The sequence below is a fragment of the Gallinula chloropus genome (genome assembly GCF_964237585.1).
Source record: "Gallinula chloropus genome assembly, chromosome: 3".
NCBI classification, from domain to species: domain Eukaryota; kingdom Metazoa; phylum Chordata; class Aves; order Gruiformes; family Rallidae; genus Gallinula; species Gallinula chloropus.
In genome coordinates, this window is record NC_140087.1 from 47,412,399 (window position 1) to 47,429,686 (window position 17,288).

Sequence of the window (17,288 nt, forward strand, 5' to 3'; positions counted from 1 at the left end):
TGAGGACTTAAGATCTATATCTTGTTTGGCAACCCACTACTCTGCTGTATCGGACTGAACTCGTGCACTGAAAGTGGAAGAATCCGTTGAATTTTCAAAATGAATTTATAAACTACAGTTCTTGCCTCAACCTCTAAGAACTGGTAGAAGTAGGTCAAGCCCAGGAAAAATAGGATTGCTTAGTTCTTGGGAAAGACTTGATACTCTATACACATGCCAGAGGAAAGACATGTGAATGATGTACTGTGAGATGCCTCTCCCAGACTTGTTTCATCACTCCCATACACCAGAAACTAGGCTCCTTCAGCCAAACAGGAAGAATAACTGTATCTTGTTATGACTGAGAGTAAACTGATGAGCCAAAAGGAGTTGGACAGCAAGTGGGATTAATATTTTAGAAGATCCAGTGCACCTGATTGTGCGTAATGGAAAACTTGAAATTAAGCTTCTAAGTTTGTGCTCTAAGAAGGTTTATAACAATTTATGATGTTTTTGGTGTGCTAGAGCTTTGAGAGTGATACCCTTTAAAGCTTCCCTCAACTCATCTTGGGGGTGGGGGGGAGAGGGTGTCTTTAAGAACCACCTTTTTCTCAGTTAATGTAGATGTTTGCTGTCTAAAACAAGCCAGGAAGTAATTTCGTCAGTATTTATTAGGTGGAAAATTCAGAGCTGCTCTGAATCAAGCGTGGAATGCCAAAGAAGTCATTCATGAGAGTGTGTGTGTGTTCATGAAAGAGAGCTTTCTACCTTCAGTTTCTTACTAGTAGTTTCTCTCATGAGATTAAGCTCACTGAACACTGAGGATTGCTTTATAGTGAATTTGAACACAGATTCATATCTCAAATTTGGCTTCAGACATAGATGCATTTTGTACATTTTTATACATCCGGTTCATTCATCAGTTATTGATGTTAACTAGATTTTGGGGATGTTCTTGAATGCTTCACTGCTTCTGGAGCAAAGGATGCTTTGCATTTTTCATAATGTTAACTTCCATTTGTGCAGTAACTTAATTTGGGAGTCATTTAGGAGCTTCAGAAACATCAATGAGCTTGGCTGTAAAATGCCCTTATGTAAATATAATTAACTCTATACTGCATGATGGCAAGTCTTATGCACAGAGTGACTCTTGAATTGGAGTAGGATGGGAACCTAGTCTGGCTGACACCTGTGGTTTAACTGCAGAGCCATCTTTTTCCTATGAAGTAGAGAATTTAAATCATGACTTATCTCCAGCTCTTGCTGTATACTGTCAGAAAGCAGTGAAAGACGAGGTTAATGGATGCCTTGCTTTTATGAGGCAGGAGAAAAAAAAGGGGCCTTGGGAGGGACATCAGTCATGTTCCATGTGCACTTAAAAGGTTTTTATTGAGGCCTGAAAGCTTGTGTTGTTCCATGCTTTGTCTTTTTGTTGCTTGTCCCAGGCAGTGATGTGCTGCCAACAATTCAAGAAAGGAATTTCTCAGAATATATCGTATTAACTGATCTTAAACCTCATGTATATGGTATGTGGGTACTCACAGGAGGGAAAGAGAATTGAGGAGTCTATTTTTCTTTTCTCCCTTAAATCAAGAAATGGGATCTAGTGAAAAAGACAGTGATACTGAAAAAGCAGGTTTATGTGAGCTGTACTTGACAGACACGTTACTGGGAGAGAGAAGAAGAAAAAAAAGGCCTGAATTTGCTAATTGAAAATCACAGTTTGAACATTATGTCTTTTGAACTGGGATGGTAATAAAATTTCTCCAGGACCTTTGGAAGTATCTGTTCTGTGAGTGTTTTTCCTTAAATGCTTAATATATCCTGGGTGCATCTGCTCATGTTTGTCTATGTGCGAACTTCAGTGAACAATGTCAGAGAAGAAAGGTGCTCTTTGGTACTGTGACCAGATGACAAAGTAAATGAGATGGTAAAATTGATCTGCAAAGTCCACTCTTCAGTTTGGTATAATGGCTTAAATAATTTCTGCACTGTCCTGTCAATGAGGCAAAAGTAAAAAAGACAATGGAACTGACTCAGTTGGTAGTCTCTGGATATATGAATTATCCAGCCTTTTTTCTGCCCACTACTTATATACATGTATTGAACTCTGGGCATAAAAGAGGATTTGTTAGTCCAATTTGTGGGAATGTGTCTAGTGCCCTAAATGTGCAGATTTGTGCAAAATAAACAATACTTTGCTAAGTACTTGACACAAAAAAGGTTCCCAGCCTGGCCCAGAATTTGGTATAGCACCATTTTTGCCCTTCATCTCCATTGGCTGTGTGACCAAAGGGACAATTTCATAATTAAAAATCAAATTCTAGTTTGTTATCCTGTTTGTGCTTTGATCTAAGGCACCAGAGTGATTTCAAGCAAAATCTGATGTTCTGTTTGAGGTTATGAATGTTGCAGTACCACTGGGCATTTCTGTGGGAAAACATCAAGTGGTGGTACAGGCTTCCCAGATAAGGGGTAGTAGAAAGTTTGAAATGCAGGGAAATACTTCAGCTTTCATTACATTTCAATGTTGATAAATGCTACTTTGGGAGACAAAGTAAGCAAGTGCTAAAACTGGACACTGTTTCTAGATTTGGGGATCCTGGACTGTGGCTTATGCCTGTTCGTGCCTTGATTTGCCAATGTTTTGTATTAGGTACAATAAAGTATGTTAGAATTGTGGTACCCTTTGAATACACTGTCAAATAAGAAGTGTCCTTGCTGAAACAAACAGTAGATCAGTGGAGCTCAAGAACAGACAGTATGCAAATTTGGGACTTTAGTTCTGAGAGTTCATGCTCAGAAATGGATTTTTTTTTTTTGCCAAAGAAGTGTCCTAGCTTGGGCAAGGAAGCCAGGTGGTGGTGCTGGACTGTCGGGATCAAGAGGGTGCTTGATAAGCCCAACATGCCCAGTTATGACTCAGTGGGTCCATCCAGTGACTCAGACATGGCTGTTTACACTGAAATGCTGCTTTTGACAGAAGATACATCAACAGTAGCTTCTAGTTTTCTGCAACAAGACAGGCTGTGTGAATGAACTGGAAGGAGAGCTTCTGCCTCTCCAGCAGGCTCTGATGGTCAGTACTCTAGAGATGTTTCACAGCTTGCAGTTTGAGCAGCTGATCATCCCTGTAGTACTTGGACTGTTGTGTAGCACACACAATAAAATAGTATTGCTGCTGTGAAGCCTAAATTTTTATAGCAACCCCATTCTGTCTTTGCTATAGTATATATAACTCCTAAAATGAACATTATTTTTCTCTCTTCTCTCTCTACACTGTAGTTAGTGTGGTGCTTCACAAATACAGAACTTGTAAATATGCTTGATTATTCCTTGCTTCTTATCCTATTCCTTTGCATTATACTGTAAGAAAACCTGACGTAAATACAGATTTGAAGTTCTTCACCCCATTTGTTAAAAAGGATTAACATCCTATTTACTAATATTTGTTTTTCTCTGGGTGCATAGTTGAGGGGGAGCTGTTTATATCTTTCTAAAAGAGTCTCTTATCTCTTTGAGTATTTGATTATTTTGGAGTGCTTGTAGTTAAGAACTAGTTATTCAAAAACTCATGAACCAAGCATCTCATCAGCTTTTGAGGAAGCTTGGGAGTAATACCTTTCAGGAAAAGCCCACAATCAGTTCGAGGCTTTTTATTACTCTGGTTGTGCTGTGCTGGGCATATTAATAGGACTTCTGGATAGGAGTATGGATCACCTGAAAGTCTCTAATAACAAAAAGTTTACTGCTTTTATGCCCACATCATGATGGATGTTTTTTGGGTGTCCCAGACCATACACAAATCCTTTCCTGTTTTGCAGTTGACTGGGGGGTTGGACTTGATGATCTCTGGAGGTCCCTTCCAACCCCTACAATTCTGTGAATCTGTGAAATGCCTCTCTCAAGTCTCACCATCTTGCAGCTTCAGGGGATCTGACACCAGTACAAATGTGTGGCACTGGCTGTGGAAATCCATATTGTTGCCGCAAATCTTTATTTGGCAGAAGATGGGGAGATGATGGTTACAACTGAGATTGCAGTGGTGATAAGTCAAGTCATCAACCTCCTAATTGCTGTGAGGTTGCCATGGAAGTGAGCACTTCCTAGTCCTACTGTCAGCAATGGCAATTGATTAATGATGGTCTGTCCCTGATTGCAGGTATATAAATTGGATGGACTGAGATGAGGTTAGGTTTATATTGTACTCTGCTCTGAAGGGAGAGCTTTTTAAATCTGTCTGCTTAGCAGTTGACAACATGGTAGATGATGAAATGGGTTTCAGGATAATTTGAGGGGACAGAGAGGAATCTTGTGCTAGATCACTACAAATATAGATAGCTGAGCTTGCAGAAATTATGGAAAACTTGAGGAAATTATTGTTTAGTGAATTCAAGTGTATTGGATACTCCAAGTGGACATATTGGTTAGCAGAACATCGAAGAACATGCCTGCCTGCTGGAAAAGTAGGGAGGTGTTCTGGCAACCAGTCTAAATTCTTGTGTTTTAACAGTAGTATGAGATGATTTAAATGCAAGATTTCAGCTACAGCCTTCTGAGCGCACTGCTCGTTCGATACAGTGAATCAAAAAATCAGAAAGATTCAGTGTGTGACTAACATGGTGGGGCACTTTCAGCAATTTTGCTTGTTCCTCATAAAACAGAGTGGTTAGCTTAACATTCCTGTTCTTGAAATATTACAGTTGTTTGGCCTGAAAAATATGTAAAATAAGGATAAACTCTTAAATTATCTTTTTAGCCGTAGTAGAACGGGTAACAATTCTCTATGAAAGAAACAGAGGTGGCTTGATAGTTGGTCTGAAAAATGTTGCATGTCTTTTCACCTCCTGAATATAAATCATGGTTCTTAAACTCTGTTGTTAATAACTAAAATCTTTATCAGCTGACATAAAGTAAACTTAAGAGGAAAATAAATGCCTCACAAATACGATGTTATGGTGGTGATAAGGGTAGGCACGAGAACTTAAACTGATCTGGTGAGAGACTGGCTCTTGCAAAGTTTTTTGTAGGGGGAAGGAAGCAATGCCTTCGGCAGCTAGCAATAATTTGGGAGGGTTCTTTTAAGACATGTTACAATTTTATGACTTGCATTGGTGGACAGAAGCCATTTGTGGTTGAAATGAGAGAAGGAGGAAAGGGAAGTTGTTAGGAATTGCTTGAAGTACAATAGATGACAACACAATGGTGTAAATTAATGTAGAAGTCATATTCAAGAAACTGAAATCAAAGTTTTGAGGAGGTGCTTTAATAGGAGTGACGAAGCTTTCCCTGAAGTCAATAGGGATCTTCCAGTTAATTTGAGGAGAGCTGGGTCAATTCTGATCGAACTGCATTTCTTTTCCTAGACAATGAAAGGTTGACACAAGGCTTTCCAATGGGGGAAAAAATGTTAAATGGTTCATCAGAGAAATGAAATCATGGGATGTTTAAAACCTTTTAGGAAAACCAATGAAAATGAGTGATAATGATCCCAGTTTCTCAGAGGTGATAAATAGTCTAGGATCCCAAGGGACTCCCTCCTATGCTGTGTGCTGTCTTTTCTGGAGAAAGATCAACAAAAGTACTGTGTTATTTTACAAAGGCAAACAAATATATATATATTCCCCCCTCCCCCCTCCCCCCCCCCCCCCCCCCCCGAGGTAAAATATAAATATCTTAAACACATCTAAGCTGTCTCTCCTTTACCCTGAGGTAAAACTGAGCAAGGACTGTGGTTTACTCTTTCTTTTTTTTTATGTATGGAAAGCCATAGACATTATTGACATTTCTAGTGATGGGATGAATTTATCCCATTACTTTTAATGCAGACAAGGTTAGAGCTGAGTCAAAGTACCCCAGACTAGCATGACAGAGGCAATACTTGTTCACAGAGCAGAAAAGATGTAGTGAATAAAATGTGCATCTTACTCCATCTGCAACCCAGAGGCACTTCTGGATGAGGAGAGGCCAGCTAGTGAGCTCTAGGTGATGATGCTTTTGTTTTTTCTGTCTTCAGATATCTCAGCTTATGACAGAGTCTAGTCGAGAGGGCCTGACTGAAGCAGCACTGAACCGCTACAATGCAGATAAGCCCTCCTTGTACAGCTTCCCCGCTTCCCAGAGCACATACGTTGCCAGTGAAGTATCCACAGGCACCTCGGTGGCTGCATCATTTTTTGCCAGGTAAGAGAAATTTTCTCAGATTTTCCTTCCCTGGAAACACAATTTCTTTCAACAGAGATGATTCTGTAGTAAAGAAGTGGGGTTCGAAGGTTACAGCACACGTGCAGAACCATGTCTGTAGGTGCAGACCTATCGCAATCTTGTTGCATGACCATGAAAATGCTCTGTAATGCACCTGTATGCATTTGTCTGTAAGATGGGAATGATACTTCTACCCTCTTCTGAAAAATATCTTACATATTGATTTGGGTTAAAATGTGATTGTGGTCTCAGGATAAAACATCATTCTGTGACATTTTGAGAGGGGTGTATCCCTGAAGGAGAAGGGCCCATCCAAGTAATTTTCTGAGATAAGCAGAGCTAGCTGGAGGAGGACAGTTTGACAGGCAACCTCCAGGCTTTTTCGTTAGGTGGAAGGCAACCTCCAGGCTTTTTCACAAGGTGGAAGTAAAATTCAATGAAGTTATCAAGGTTTCTGCTTGCAGAATGGAAAGTTAAGGTTTCTGATTTCAGTTTCTGTCCCTGTGCTGTTGAATTGACCTGAGGGTCTAAACTCAGCATCAGAACACCCTTTCTGTTGAATATTCAGTCGTAGTTTAAAAAAATTTCGATGAGAGAAAACTTCATTTTAAAAAAATAATTTTATGGTTATCTTTATTAATTTATTAACAGTAAAAATGGTTTGTTAAGTGGACATAGCATGAAGTGAAATATCAATTTTCAACAACAGAAATGTTTTTCTGCACAGAAATATGCTCTTTGCAAAGCATAACCTTTTTAGCTCCCTAGAACCCTTATGTAATGGAAGAAATAATCCTCATCTTTTAATGCTTTTCAATAATTAGAAGATTGAATTGGGAAGAGTTGTGGAAGTAATGAAATAACAAGAGAATAAGCTATTTTTACAGCACTTCCAATCTAGGGAAATCTGAATTTCAAAACATGGAGTGAACTTTTGGGTGAATGCCTCAGGCATACTCAGATTAACTTTCTACCCTTTAGAGAGCCAACTATTAGTGATTCCACATGATTCTATTTTATTTTAAAGGTAAATGGAAAACTTAAAGTTATTGGACTCCATAAATCTGGAAGGAAGATTTTTTTTCCTCTCCTGTTTTTCCTCACAAACATGAGGACTGCATATGTTCAATCAGTATCACACAATAAGTGAACTGTATAAAAGGATTAAGAGTAACATTTTTAGAAGACCCAGTGAACATTGTTTGGTGCAGCTCTGCAATTTTTTCTTTACAGATGTGATGCTAAAATAGCAAATGTGCATGATGACAGTTGTCTTGATTTGCTGCCCCTTTTCTGTTTTTCTTAAAATAGTTTAAATTAAAATTGCTTAATGCACTAACCCATGAGCAGATTGGGATTAGCACATATTTTAGCGTGAATTGATTTATGAAGATGGTTTAACTCATTTGTTCTTCATTGTTACGCTGTTTTATGCTAAGAGAGTTCATTTGCTCTTAATATACTCTGCTGAAATGTAGGAAACTAATTAAATTTACTCAGAATCCCTAGTGTAAATCACAGCATTTTAAGTAGAACTCTGTTGGTTTCTAGCTGACAGTGCGAATTCTTGGGTATGCTCTGCCCAGTAGAGATCTCGTGTTTAGGCTGTTTATTTTTAAACAGTACTTAGCAGGACAAAACCGCCTGGCTTAGTTTGGGGTATTGCATAATTAGATTAATATCACTTATATAAGTCAGTTTTGTTCTGGACTTCAAGTTATACCATCTGCTCACAATTGAAGCAGCAAATCCAAGTCACTTGTTCACTGACCTTTTAACAAGAAAATCCACAACTTCTTTTCAAAATTTGGATCTCATTAATTTCTGTTTTGCATCTTATTTCTCTATTTGCAGTTTTGTAAAGTTGGGGTAAGAAGTGTAAGAACCCACATCTATGGGTATTATAAAATATGAAGTAGTTGATTGTCAAACTCATTAACATGGTGCATCTTTTATGATAAGAGTAATTTGTATCAGGCACGTGAATTTTAAACTCTTGTTTTTCTGATTGTAAGTTGCATATGGAGTAGTGATTACCAGCTATACATGCTTTTTTGAATGTGTTGTGTGTGATGTTTTCATGGTCAGTAAGTAAGAAATTATTACACAGCCAGGGAAATTTGCTAATGTGGAGCTGAAGTTGGAGATGGAAGAGTAGAAAATATTCTTTTGAAATTTGAATAATGTCCCCCAGTATTTTACTCGAAGTTCCCTAGCAAGCAAAGCAATCCTCAGATGAGGCTCAGATATAAAAGTCATCCATCATCAGGGAAAAAACCCAATTAACTAAAATGCTACAGTATGGAGGAAATGTCAGGGCATCCATGGGAACTTTTGGTTGTAATTACTTGAGAAACATCAGGAGTGGAAGACTGGGAGCTCATATTTTTTCCTGTTCTCATGCACTACTGGTTCGACAGTGATACTCATTTGACTGGCCTACAGCTGGCATCGTGCCATGGAGAAGCATCTGAAACCCACAGTGTGATTCTCAACCTTTTGAAAAAGCCAGGAGACTTATCAGTTGTCTCAAAACTCAACTGTTATGTTTCATGATCTATAGCTGACAGGTTTCCAAGCCAGCTAAAGGGCCACAACTTCTGTGAATTGTCATTTGTTGGGATATTGCTGCAAGCAAACTTATGATATGTCAGGACTCCCACGGGACAGTATGTGACTGTTTTAAAGGAATAAAGTTTTCTGAAAAGTGCTATGCTGGCGGTAGGCTTAGGGATGTTAGATGTTACAGGTATGAATAATGAATTTCTAATGGTGATTCTGATACAGAAATGGAACTAAATCAATTGCACTTTTAATCCCAAGCAGCAGATTTGTTTTTTTGTTTAGGGTTGTCGCTCATTTTTACCGCTGATATCCTCCAATTTGTACTAATTTAGCATCATCTTCTTACTAGTACATATGTGTCATGAAAAGAATCAATTTAAACAACTTTATTGAAAAAACACAGAACACTTTAGGATTTTTTGCATAAATTAACTTTTGTCTCTGGTTTGGATCTTGGTCACAGCAAGCACTGCATTTTTGGGCCATTGCAGTATAAGGTGTAGTGGCCTCTTCCCTGGTGTGCTCCAACCACAATGTAGGAAGTGTGTCACCTCCAGCGAAGGGAGAGGTATATGCTAGTGCTGCTGTCAAAGATCCGAGGGAAGGACCTTCTGTCATGTGTCTCTCTGAAGCTCTAGCAAATCAAGGGGCATCATACTGAACCTTGTTCCAGTCAACACTGGTTTCTACATAGAGAAAATTTCTGGTACTCCAATTTCAGCTTTGGCCTGACTACTCCATAAATAAACCTGCCATTCTGAGTAAAATGTCTCAAAGGGTGACAGTATGGTGCAGGAACTAGAAGTCAAAACTAGACCAGAGCCTTTCAATTGTACTTACAATGCCTGAAGATATTTGGGATGTTGGTTCTGTTCCTAGTTTGCCCAGCAAACAGTTTCACGGTAAACTTGCTTCCTTGGAGAGGAAAACTTTTTTGAATCAGGACAAAGGAGAAACTTAGAAGTCCACTTTACTTTACACCTCAAAAAAAGGTAAAAATTTTAAGGAGATATTTTTAAGTGGTAGTTCAAAAGTTGGTTCTTGCTGCTGGTCAGGAAGTGTTACGGTATCTTGAACAAAAGCCTGCCTCAGTCTGAAATCAGATATAGCCATATTTGCATTAATTAAGCCTAATGGGAATATAGATAATCTCGAAAGCCTGAAAAATCTGTTCTAAGGATCATTTTCCATGTCTTTATACAGCTCAAACACTAAGCTGGGCCACACAATACTACTGTTGTAGATGTAGCAATGCATATTTTTCAAATGAAATGCAGAAATGTCAACATTTTTAATAAACTAGATAGAAAACCTACTCAGCATGGGATAAGGTCTAGTTATAGTTAGCTCCATTCTTGGAAAAACTGCTGGTGACCTTTTCCACACTCATTCCCCATCCCTGTGTGGTTTGGCAGCAAGGAGAGGAGGAAGCGAGGCAGTGCCTTACTGCCAAGGGGTATTGTGAATATTGTCTTCCAAACGCCAGTGCATGGTCCCCAGATTTCCCTTCCACTCCTGAGAATCCTTTTTGAATATTCTTAAAAATTCTGGTATGCACTGTGTGAACTACAAGGATTGTATGATGACACTATTTGTGGGACCCTCTTGTTAAAGCTGCTGTGGTGTTTTGATGACTTGACCCTCTAGACATCCCGGAACCTCATGCCTTGCTGCTTTTTGCACACACATGCTAGATAAGCTATCAGCTTAACCCACAACTTCTCATGTTTGCTGTTTTCCTTATGAATGCAATTTTTGTGACCTTTGTTGAAAGTTAAAGCGAGGAGTTAGGCTGCACTATCTTTTGGCTTATGGGCAAAAATTTTAAAGCCTGAAGGCTTAGCATCCAAGAACACCAGGGCTTTTCCTTGAAGACTGTATATTGTTTTAAATTAATTGTACCATTTTAAGGTTCTGGCTTTTTCAGAGGTCTGGGGGAAGTTCACAGAACCAAACTTTTCCTGGCATTGAGACTGAGGGTTTGTCGGAACATGCGCAGCAAAACCAAGTTAAAAAGAGTCAAAGGCTAGAAGAGAAGGAAATGGGTTGGAGTGAGTATTCCTGTATTCTGGAGCCCAGCTTTGGCTTGGGAAGCTCCACAGAAGAAACATTTGATTTATATCCGTGGTCCAGCTGTAACTGTTGTAGCTGAAGCGTTGCACTAGCAGATGTGGAGCCAGGTCAGGAATCGCCTCTTGACACTCCAGGAATTTGTGCAGGTGCACAGCAGGCTGTGCAGGCACACTCAAGGCGTTGGTGCTGCCGAGGCCTGAGACACCTCTTGGGAAAGAGCTTGTGAACATTGTAAGAGAGGGAAAGGTGCTTGTCCCATGCACTGTACCTCTCTGAAAAACGTTCTGTTGAAGTTTTGAATGTTTTTAAAGGGTCTGAACTGCAGATGACTCAGGTGACAGTGTTTCTTCATGCTGATGAGTGGTGGACCCAACTGCTTTTTCAAGCCATGTATGTAGTTGTTCCAAGGCACTGCTTGAAGTCCTTGATGTCCAATAGTGGTGACCTCAACATCCATAGGAGAAAATTATTTTTTCATGTATGGTTCAGAAAATATTTTGGTTTTTTGCTGTCTAAACTATGCAGAACCTAACAAGATTTTCTTTCATTAGCTGGAAAAAAAATAAATTCAATGGTTAAGTTGCGGTCAGTCTCTCAGGCATTTTGAACTGGACATTAACAACTCTGATCAGAACTTCTACTTTTTGCCCCATGCTCATCATATACTGCATAAGAAATACGCAAAAAGATGAATGTTAAGAAAAAAAGATCCATAGACCCTCTTTCAGTAGGAATGGTTACCACAAGTTTTCAAACATCTGTAAATCATTTTCACAAATATTTCTACCTTCAAAGCCTGTCTTGGGGTTGACTAGTAGGGGAAATTTCAATCACAATGGTCTCAGTCAGCCTGAAAGACCATGAAACAAATATTTAAAATTGGCACCTAGGTTTGAGTGCACAACTTCAGGGGTTGGTTTTTTATACTTACTCTACTTCCATCAGAAATGTAGGAGAACTGTGTTCACTAGTCACTGCCTTTCTGTGTTCCCCATTGCTGTGAGAGCCATAACTAACAGTCACTTCTCCTTCCTCTTATTGTTGCTATTTCATGTGTATGAAGTAAATGCCAATCAAAAGGCGATCTTGATTCTCATGAAGCTGAAGGCAGCTGGCATTTGAGATGTAAAGAATGCTCTTTTTATAGGGTTCAATGTAAACAAAATAAAAATGTCCTGCCAGGAAAGACTGTGAGCTACATTCTCGTGCCTAGTAGTGGAGGCAATGATCTGATAATAAAAAAATTAGGACTTAAATGCCACATCTGGATGAGGGAAAGTAAAGGTATTTGAATGATCTCTAATTTTGCATGATAAATTCTACCTTGCGTGGTAAACAATTTCCAATGATTTTTTTTTTCTTCCCAAACCAGACACATTCCCCATGGCACTTTTGTTTGAATCAGTTCATATTTTTTGATTACAACAATGGTTAGCAATAAATTTCCAGACTAGGACCATTTCTAACAGGAAATGTGTAGGGTACATGTACAAAAACATGGTGTCTGAATCTTTGGATGCTTGCACACTGCTGTTTAACCAAACTTAAGAAAACATATGCACTTTTAGACCTGTCTTGGAAATCTAGTTGTGATATGTTTAATTTGGCATTGGGCTGTAAACAAAAATAATTTGAACCTTCATGCCAATTAGATCCACTGCAGATTAATAGCTTTCATTCACAGCTTAAAATGAGGATAATGGATCTTGATTTTTAAATAGGATTTTGGGAGTGATCCGTGGAGCTAAAATGGAAATAAGCTAAAATAACTCTAAAATTATCATAAAATACTATAGTTGCAGGGGCATGCCATCTGCTTAGCCTCAAAGCATGTAACTGATAACAAGGATGTAAATCCTCCTCAAGCTCCCAGTATCAAATCCACTTCAGATGTACAGGGCATTACCTTAAGTCAACAAACAGAGTTTTCTGGACTAAGCATGTTTTAAAAAGAATTACGTAGAACAATCTAAAAGACTACTATCCATGAACAATTTATTGACCACTGAACAGAGGAATTAAAATTCCAGTCCATGAATGGTATGTTACTTTGATGTTATGTCTGTTTTGAAATATGCCACACCTGCTTCTGTGCACTACACAAGGAGAATATTTTCTTGCCCCACTTACAGTATGTTTTGTATTGATGGCAATGGCAATCACTGAATAATGTTGAAATGTTCATCAAGGTTTGGAGCCTTTCATTGTCTTGGGAAATCTTGATAATTTTCAAAGTAGAGCTCCTCTTTCCTGCCTTTCTCTTTGAAAAGTTTTGAGGTCTGTTTTGTCTCTGTGATACAATCCCCAGTTCCATTTTATGAATATGTGGATCTGTGAAGTAAAGGACATGTACCATGAAAGTTTTTCTGCTTAAGAAATTGTTTTAAAAAAGATGTCTAGGTCTACTTTCCTAAGCATAATTCATTATATTGATTTTCTAATATATATTTCCTGAAAGCCAGAATCTTAAAAAGTTGTTGTGATTCCTGTAAGAATCTGTGGTGGTGTAACTTTTTGTTTCTGTAAACGTTGAAATGCTTTACATAATTATGTTTGATTTTTAAATTTACAGCATTAATCTGGGAATACAATACACTTACAATACAATAGATTTTCCCTCACGTATCTGCTTGTTTTCTCAAGTGCAGCTACATGAAAAGTTATGGTAAGCAGGCCCTCCATTTGCTAGTAAGCAAACACTGTCCAACTCTCAGATCCTAGAGTCAATAACTAGTGTAAAAAAGGACCAGAACACCAACTTCATGTCATGTACATCCTTTGTAGTGTTAGGTAAGTCTCTGTTGAGGCAGGGAGGAGGTAACCAAGACACTTCTTGTCGCTAGTAGTTAGCGATGGCCTTTGTCCGATGTTTCTGAGATGTTAACTAAAAGTTTGCTTTCTTTATTTGTACCTCACTGATTGCTGCTATCACAGATAAGAAGCTTTAGACCTGTAAATGACTCTGCTGACCCCATTCATGCTGTGATTCATGTCTTAGGTGTTGTGTACCCACAAGGGCTTTGCATTGCTGGGAAGAACATTGGATGCTGATGATATGGCACTGATTATTTTTGTAGCTTACTAAGTAATGAGGAAATTTTTCATGGATATGCATTCCTAATTCTAGGATTTCAAGCATTCGGTACAAAAGTTACCTAGGTGTATGAAAGCTGCTCTCCATATTCTAGGCTAGAACAGAGGTAACTTCTCTACTTCTAGTCACATCTTGTGATTTCCTGCTGATTTCCATTGATTGTGAAGGGGGAGGTTAACTAAGGATAGGCTTGGCCTCCTAATTTCTAAGACGGCTTTTGGGGTGCCAAAGTAATTGCTTCATGAACACCTGCTCCCCGCTGATTTAGGAAAACTTAAAAGGATCTGAGGCTATTTCCTTCCCTCGGTACTGCCTTTCCCTGCACCTGACATGTACATTGAGAAAAATTGCTAGCAGCATATGCAGTAATCCCTCAGCACCTGTTACCAAAGACTCCTGGTGTTTAATCTTGCATTTCACTCTTAGGGCAGTGGAAATAAAAATATGGACAGCATTAATCTTCTGACTTCTAGTATAGTTGTGACTGCCAAGTATAGTACAGGGAGCCTCATGGTGATTTACTGTTTTGCATATTTCTTGCTTTCCTTAAACCTTGACATAAGAGTTCTGATTTATAGTGTCTCTATCTTGGCTTGTGGAGAGAGAAAGATGAATTGATGCAGTTGCACTGTCTATAGCAGAAAGTTATATGCACCACCAGTTGTTTTTTCCCTCTGTTTTTAACACCATCAAACTAACCTTCACTCAGAGAGATCATAAATCCATAGTAACAAGACTTTTTTCCTAAACACCTGGAAGTTCAGAGTGGCAAACTTTATTCCGATTACTGCTTTCCTGTTACAAGAATCAGTGTTACAGTGCTGCCCCAGCAGCCTTGAAATTCCAGCTGTGATTTGCCCTGTCTGTAGTTCTCCTCTGCCTGCTCAGAGAGTCATTGTTTTCTTAACCTTGAGAGCAAGCCATTCAACCACTGAATGGGTTTTTTCCTTACAGTTACCAATGAACACAGATCATTCTAGTTTTTCTTGATCACAGAATAAACACAAGAAAATGGGTTGAAATGCTGAAGTACTTGTCTATTGTCATATAGTTTGTCATTAGGTAGACAACTGCCATTTGGGCTTGGTGTATATATGTGCATCTTTATGTGGGTATAAAAAGCAAGACCACAGTATACCTGTATACATGACTAGGTGGATTGTAGCAAATAAAGATTCAGAACCTCATCTCTTTGGTCAGCTGCACATTGAATGTGATGCCCATCTACAGATGGCATATTTCACTAAAAATATTGGTTTGTTGTCTTTTGCATAATTGTGGTGGGTTAACCTTGGCTGGATGTCAAGTGTCCACCAAGCTGCTATATCACTCCTTCAGTGTAGGGGGGATGTGATGGGAGGAAATAGAATGGAAAAAACTGCATAGGTCAATGTAAAGGCAGTTTAATTAAACAAGAACAAAGGTCACGTGCAGAAGCAGAGGAAAACAATTCTCTACTTCCTAACAGCAGGCAGTGTCCAGCCACTTCCCAGGAAGCAAGGATTCAGTGTGCGGAACACTTGGTCCAGAAGGCAAAGTTGCAATAATGAATGTCCCTACTTCTTCCTCCTTTCCCTTAACTTTTCACGCTGAGCAGATGCCCTGTGGTACAGAACGTACCTTTGGGCAACTTGGTTCAGCTGTCCTGGCTGTGTCCCCTCCCAGGCCCTTGTCCACCGCCAGCATCCTGGTAAGGGAGAAAATGTTGGAGAGAGCCCTGGTGCTGTGCAGCACTGCTCAGCAGTACCCAAAGCACCAGTGTGTTATCAACACCTCTCTAGACACCAGTACCCAGCACAGCTCTGTGAGGGCTGCTGTGGGGCAAACTAACTTGATCTCAACCAGACCCAGCAGAGTAACTCAAGTTCAGGATTACCTGTGTGCATTGCATGCTGGATGCAGGGGCTGCAGAGCTTTCCATCACACATCTTGATTTGACACTATTGGTTGCCTTTTGGGAGATAGATCTGTTAAAGGAGAAAACAAAATGAATACACACATTCAGGAAGCAAGTAATTATAAGAACGTTGCAATGAAGAAAATTTGTCCTGTGAATCTATTTCTTGAGACTTCATGACTTTGGGGTTTAGCTTTAGAGGTTTTCTCATGATTGGAGCGTTCTAGAGGCTTTTTCTTCAAGTCTGTTTTCTGTTGTTTAATAAAGAGTTGGCAATGATTTCTTCAGACTGTTGACAGGGTTTGCCTCTTTTCAGCTGCCTATTTTCAAGTCTCAATTTTTTTAAGATCTCTATTCTTCTGGTTGAAATTTCAATGGGTTCAAATGTCCTTTTAGGGTATAGTCAGAGGTTCATTTAGATTGTATATTAGTCATCCTCATTTCATTGAATAACCAGGCTAAAAACGACAGTGTTTGGTTTTATTATTCCAGCAGTCCTCAGAGAAAGAAACCAAGCTATTTACTCTGTTCTGAGAATTACAGCAATAATTTCTTTGGATCCAAGAAAGAATGCTGAATAAGTGAAACTGTGGAAATCTAGGCAAAGACAGAAAAGACAATATTAGCTGAAATAATTTCTGTTTCTTTTCTCAGTACCTTTGTATGCAAATACAGGAAGAAATCAGTAAGCTTTTCATTAGTAATGAAAAAGTACGTAAAAAGAAATTGGACAGCACTGTGTCTCATTCACGCCATCTGTAAGCAAGCTGTTACTAACCTGTCCAGGATGGAGCATATCAGCGTTCTGTGAAAGTTCAAAGTTGCCTATTTCTGCTTTTGCCTTTTATTACTGAGAGAAGCCAATTAATGTGAATCTAAGCTTTCTTATTGCCTTAGCTATTCCTTTTCCAGGTCTCCTTTTCCACCATGTTTATTACTTTCCGTGGCAGCATCAAACTTTTGCTAAGACAGACCTACTTTAATTCAGCTATGTTGAGTAGTTGTGCAAGGTGAAAGATGTCTGAGTCTAGCTCAGATGTTTAGCTTTGTATTTCTAAAATGTGCAAGATAGCACTGTTCAGAGATTCCTGAGGGCCCCATGGCCTTTAGTGTGGGTCAGTTAATTACTCTTGGACTTCCTGTTTGAACCTTGCTTATTCTGATTTATTTTGAGTTTCTCCTTAGGACATTGCACTCCAAACTTGGCATTACTGTAGACTTTAACTGTTACCTGTCACAAGTGAGACACAAATTATCATGAGATAAAACAAAAGATAATTTCTTGCATCTTTGTGTTGTAAGGTCTTTAGGTTTCATATATTCAGATCCTTGGTGCTTAGTTTTTGTGCTTTTCCCTGCATGCATGAATGTCAGAAGTAGACTCGATCATGAAAGCTGAGAAAAATATTCCTGTGATTCCAAAGTTGAAGAGAAACATTCTGCATTGCAGAACTCGTGAGATAATGTTGAGAATAC

The 17,288-nt window shown here is 39.0% G+C and overlaps 1 protein-coding gene across 1 annotated transcript in view; it reads left to right on the plus strand.

Moving 5' to 3' along the window:
- The window catches only part of KIF26B (kinesin family member 26B), a gene marked incomplete at both ends in the record, with an annotated part of 284,316 nt that overhangs the window by 109,496 nt on the left and 157,532 nt on the right, over positions 1-17,288 (plus strand). The window contains one exon of the mRNA XM_084261640.1: positions 5,996-6,162. Coding sequence (XP_084117766.1) covers positions 5,996-6,162 — 167 coding nt within the window. The remainder of the gene's footprint in view (positions 1-5,995; positions 6,163-17,288) is intronic.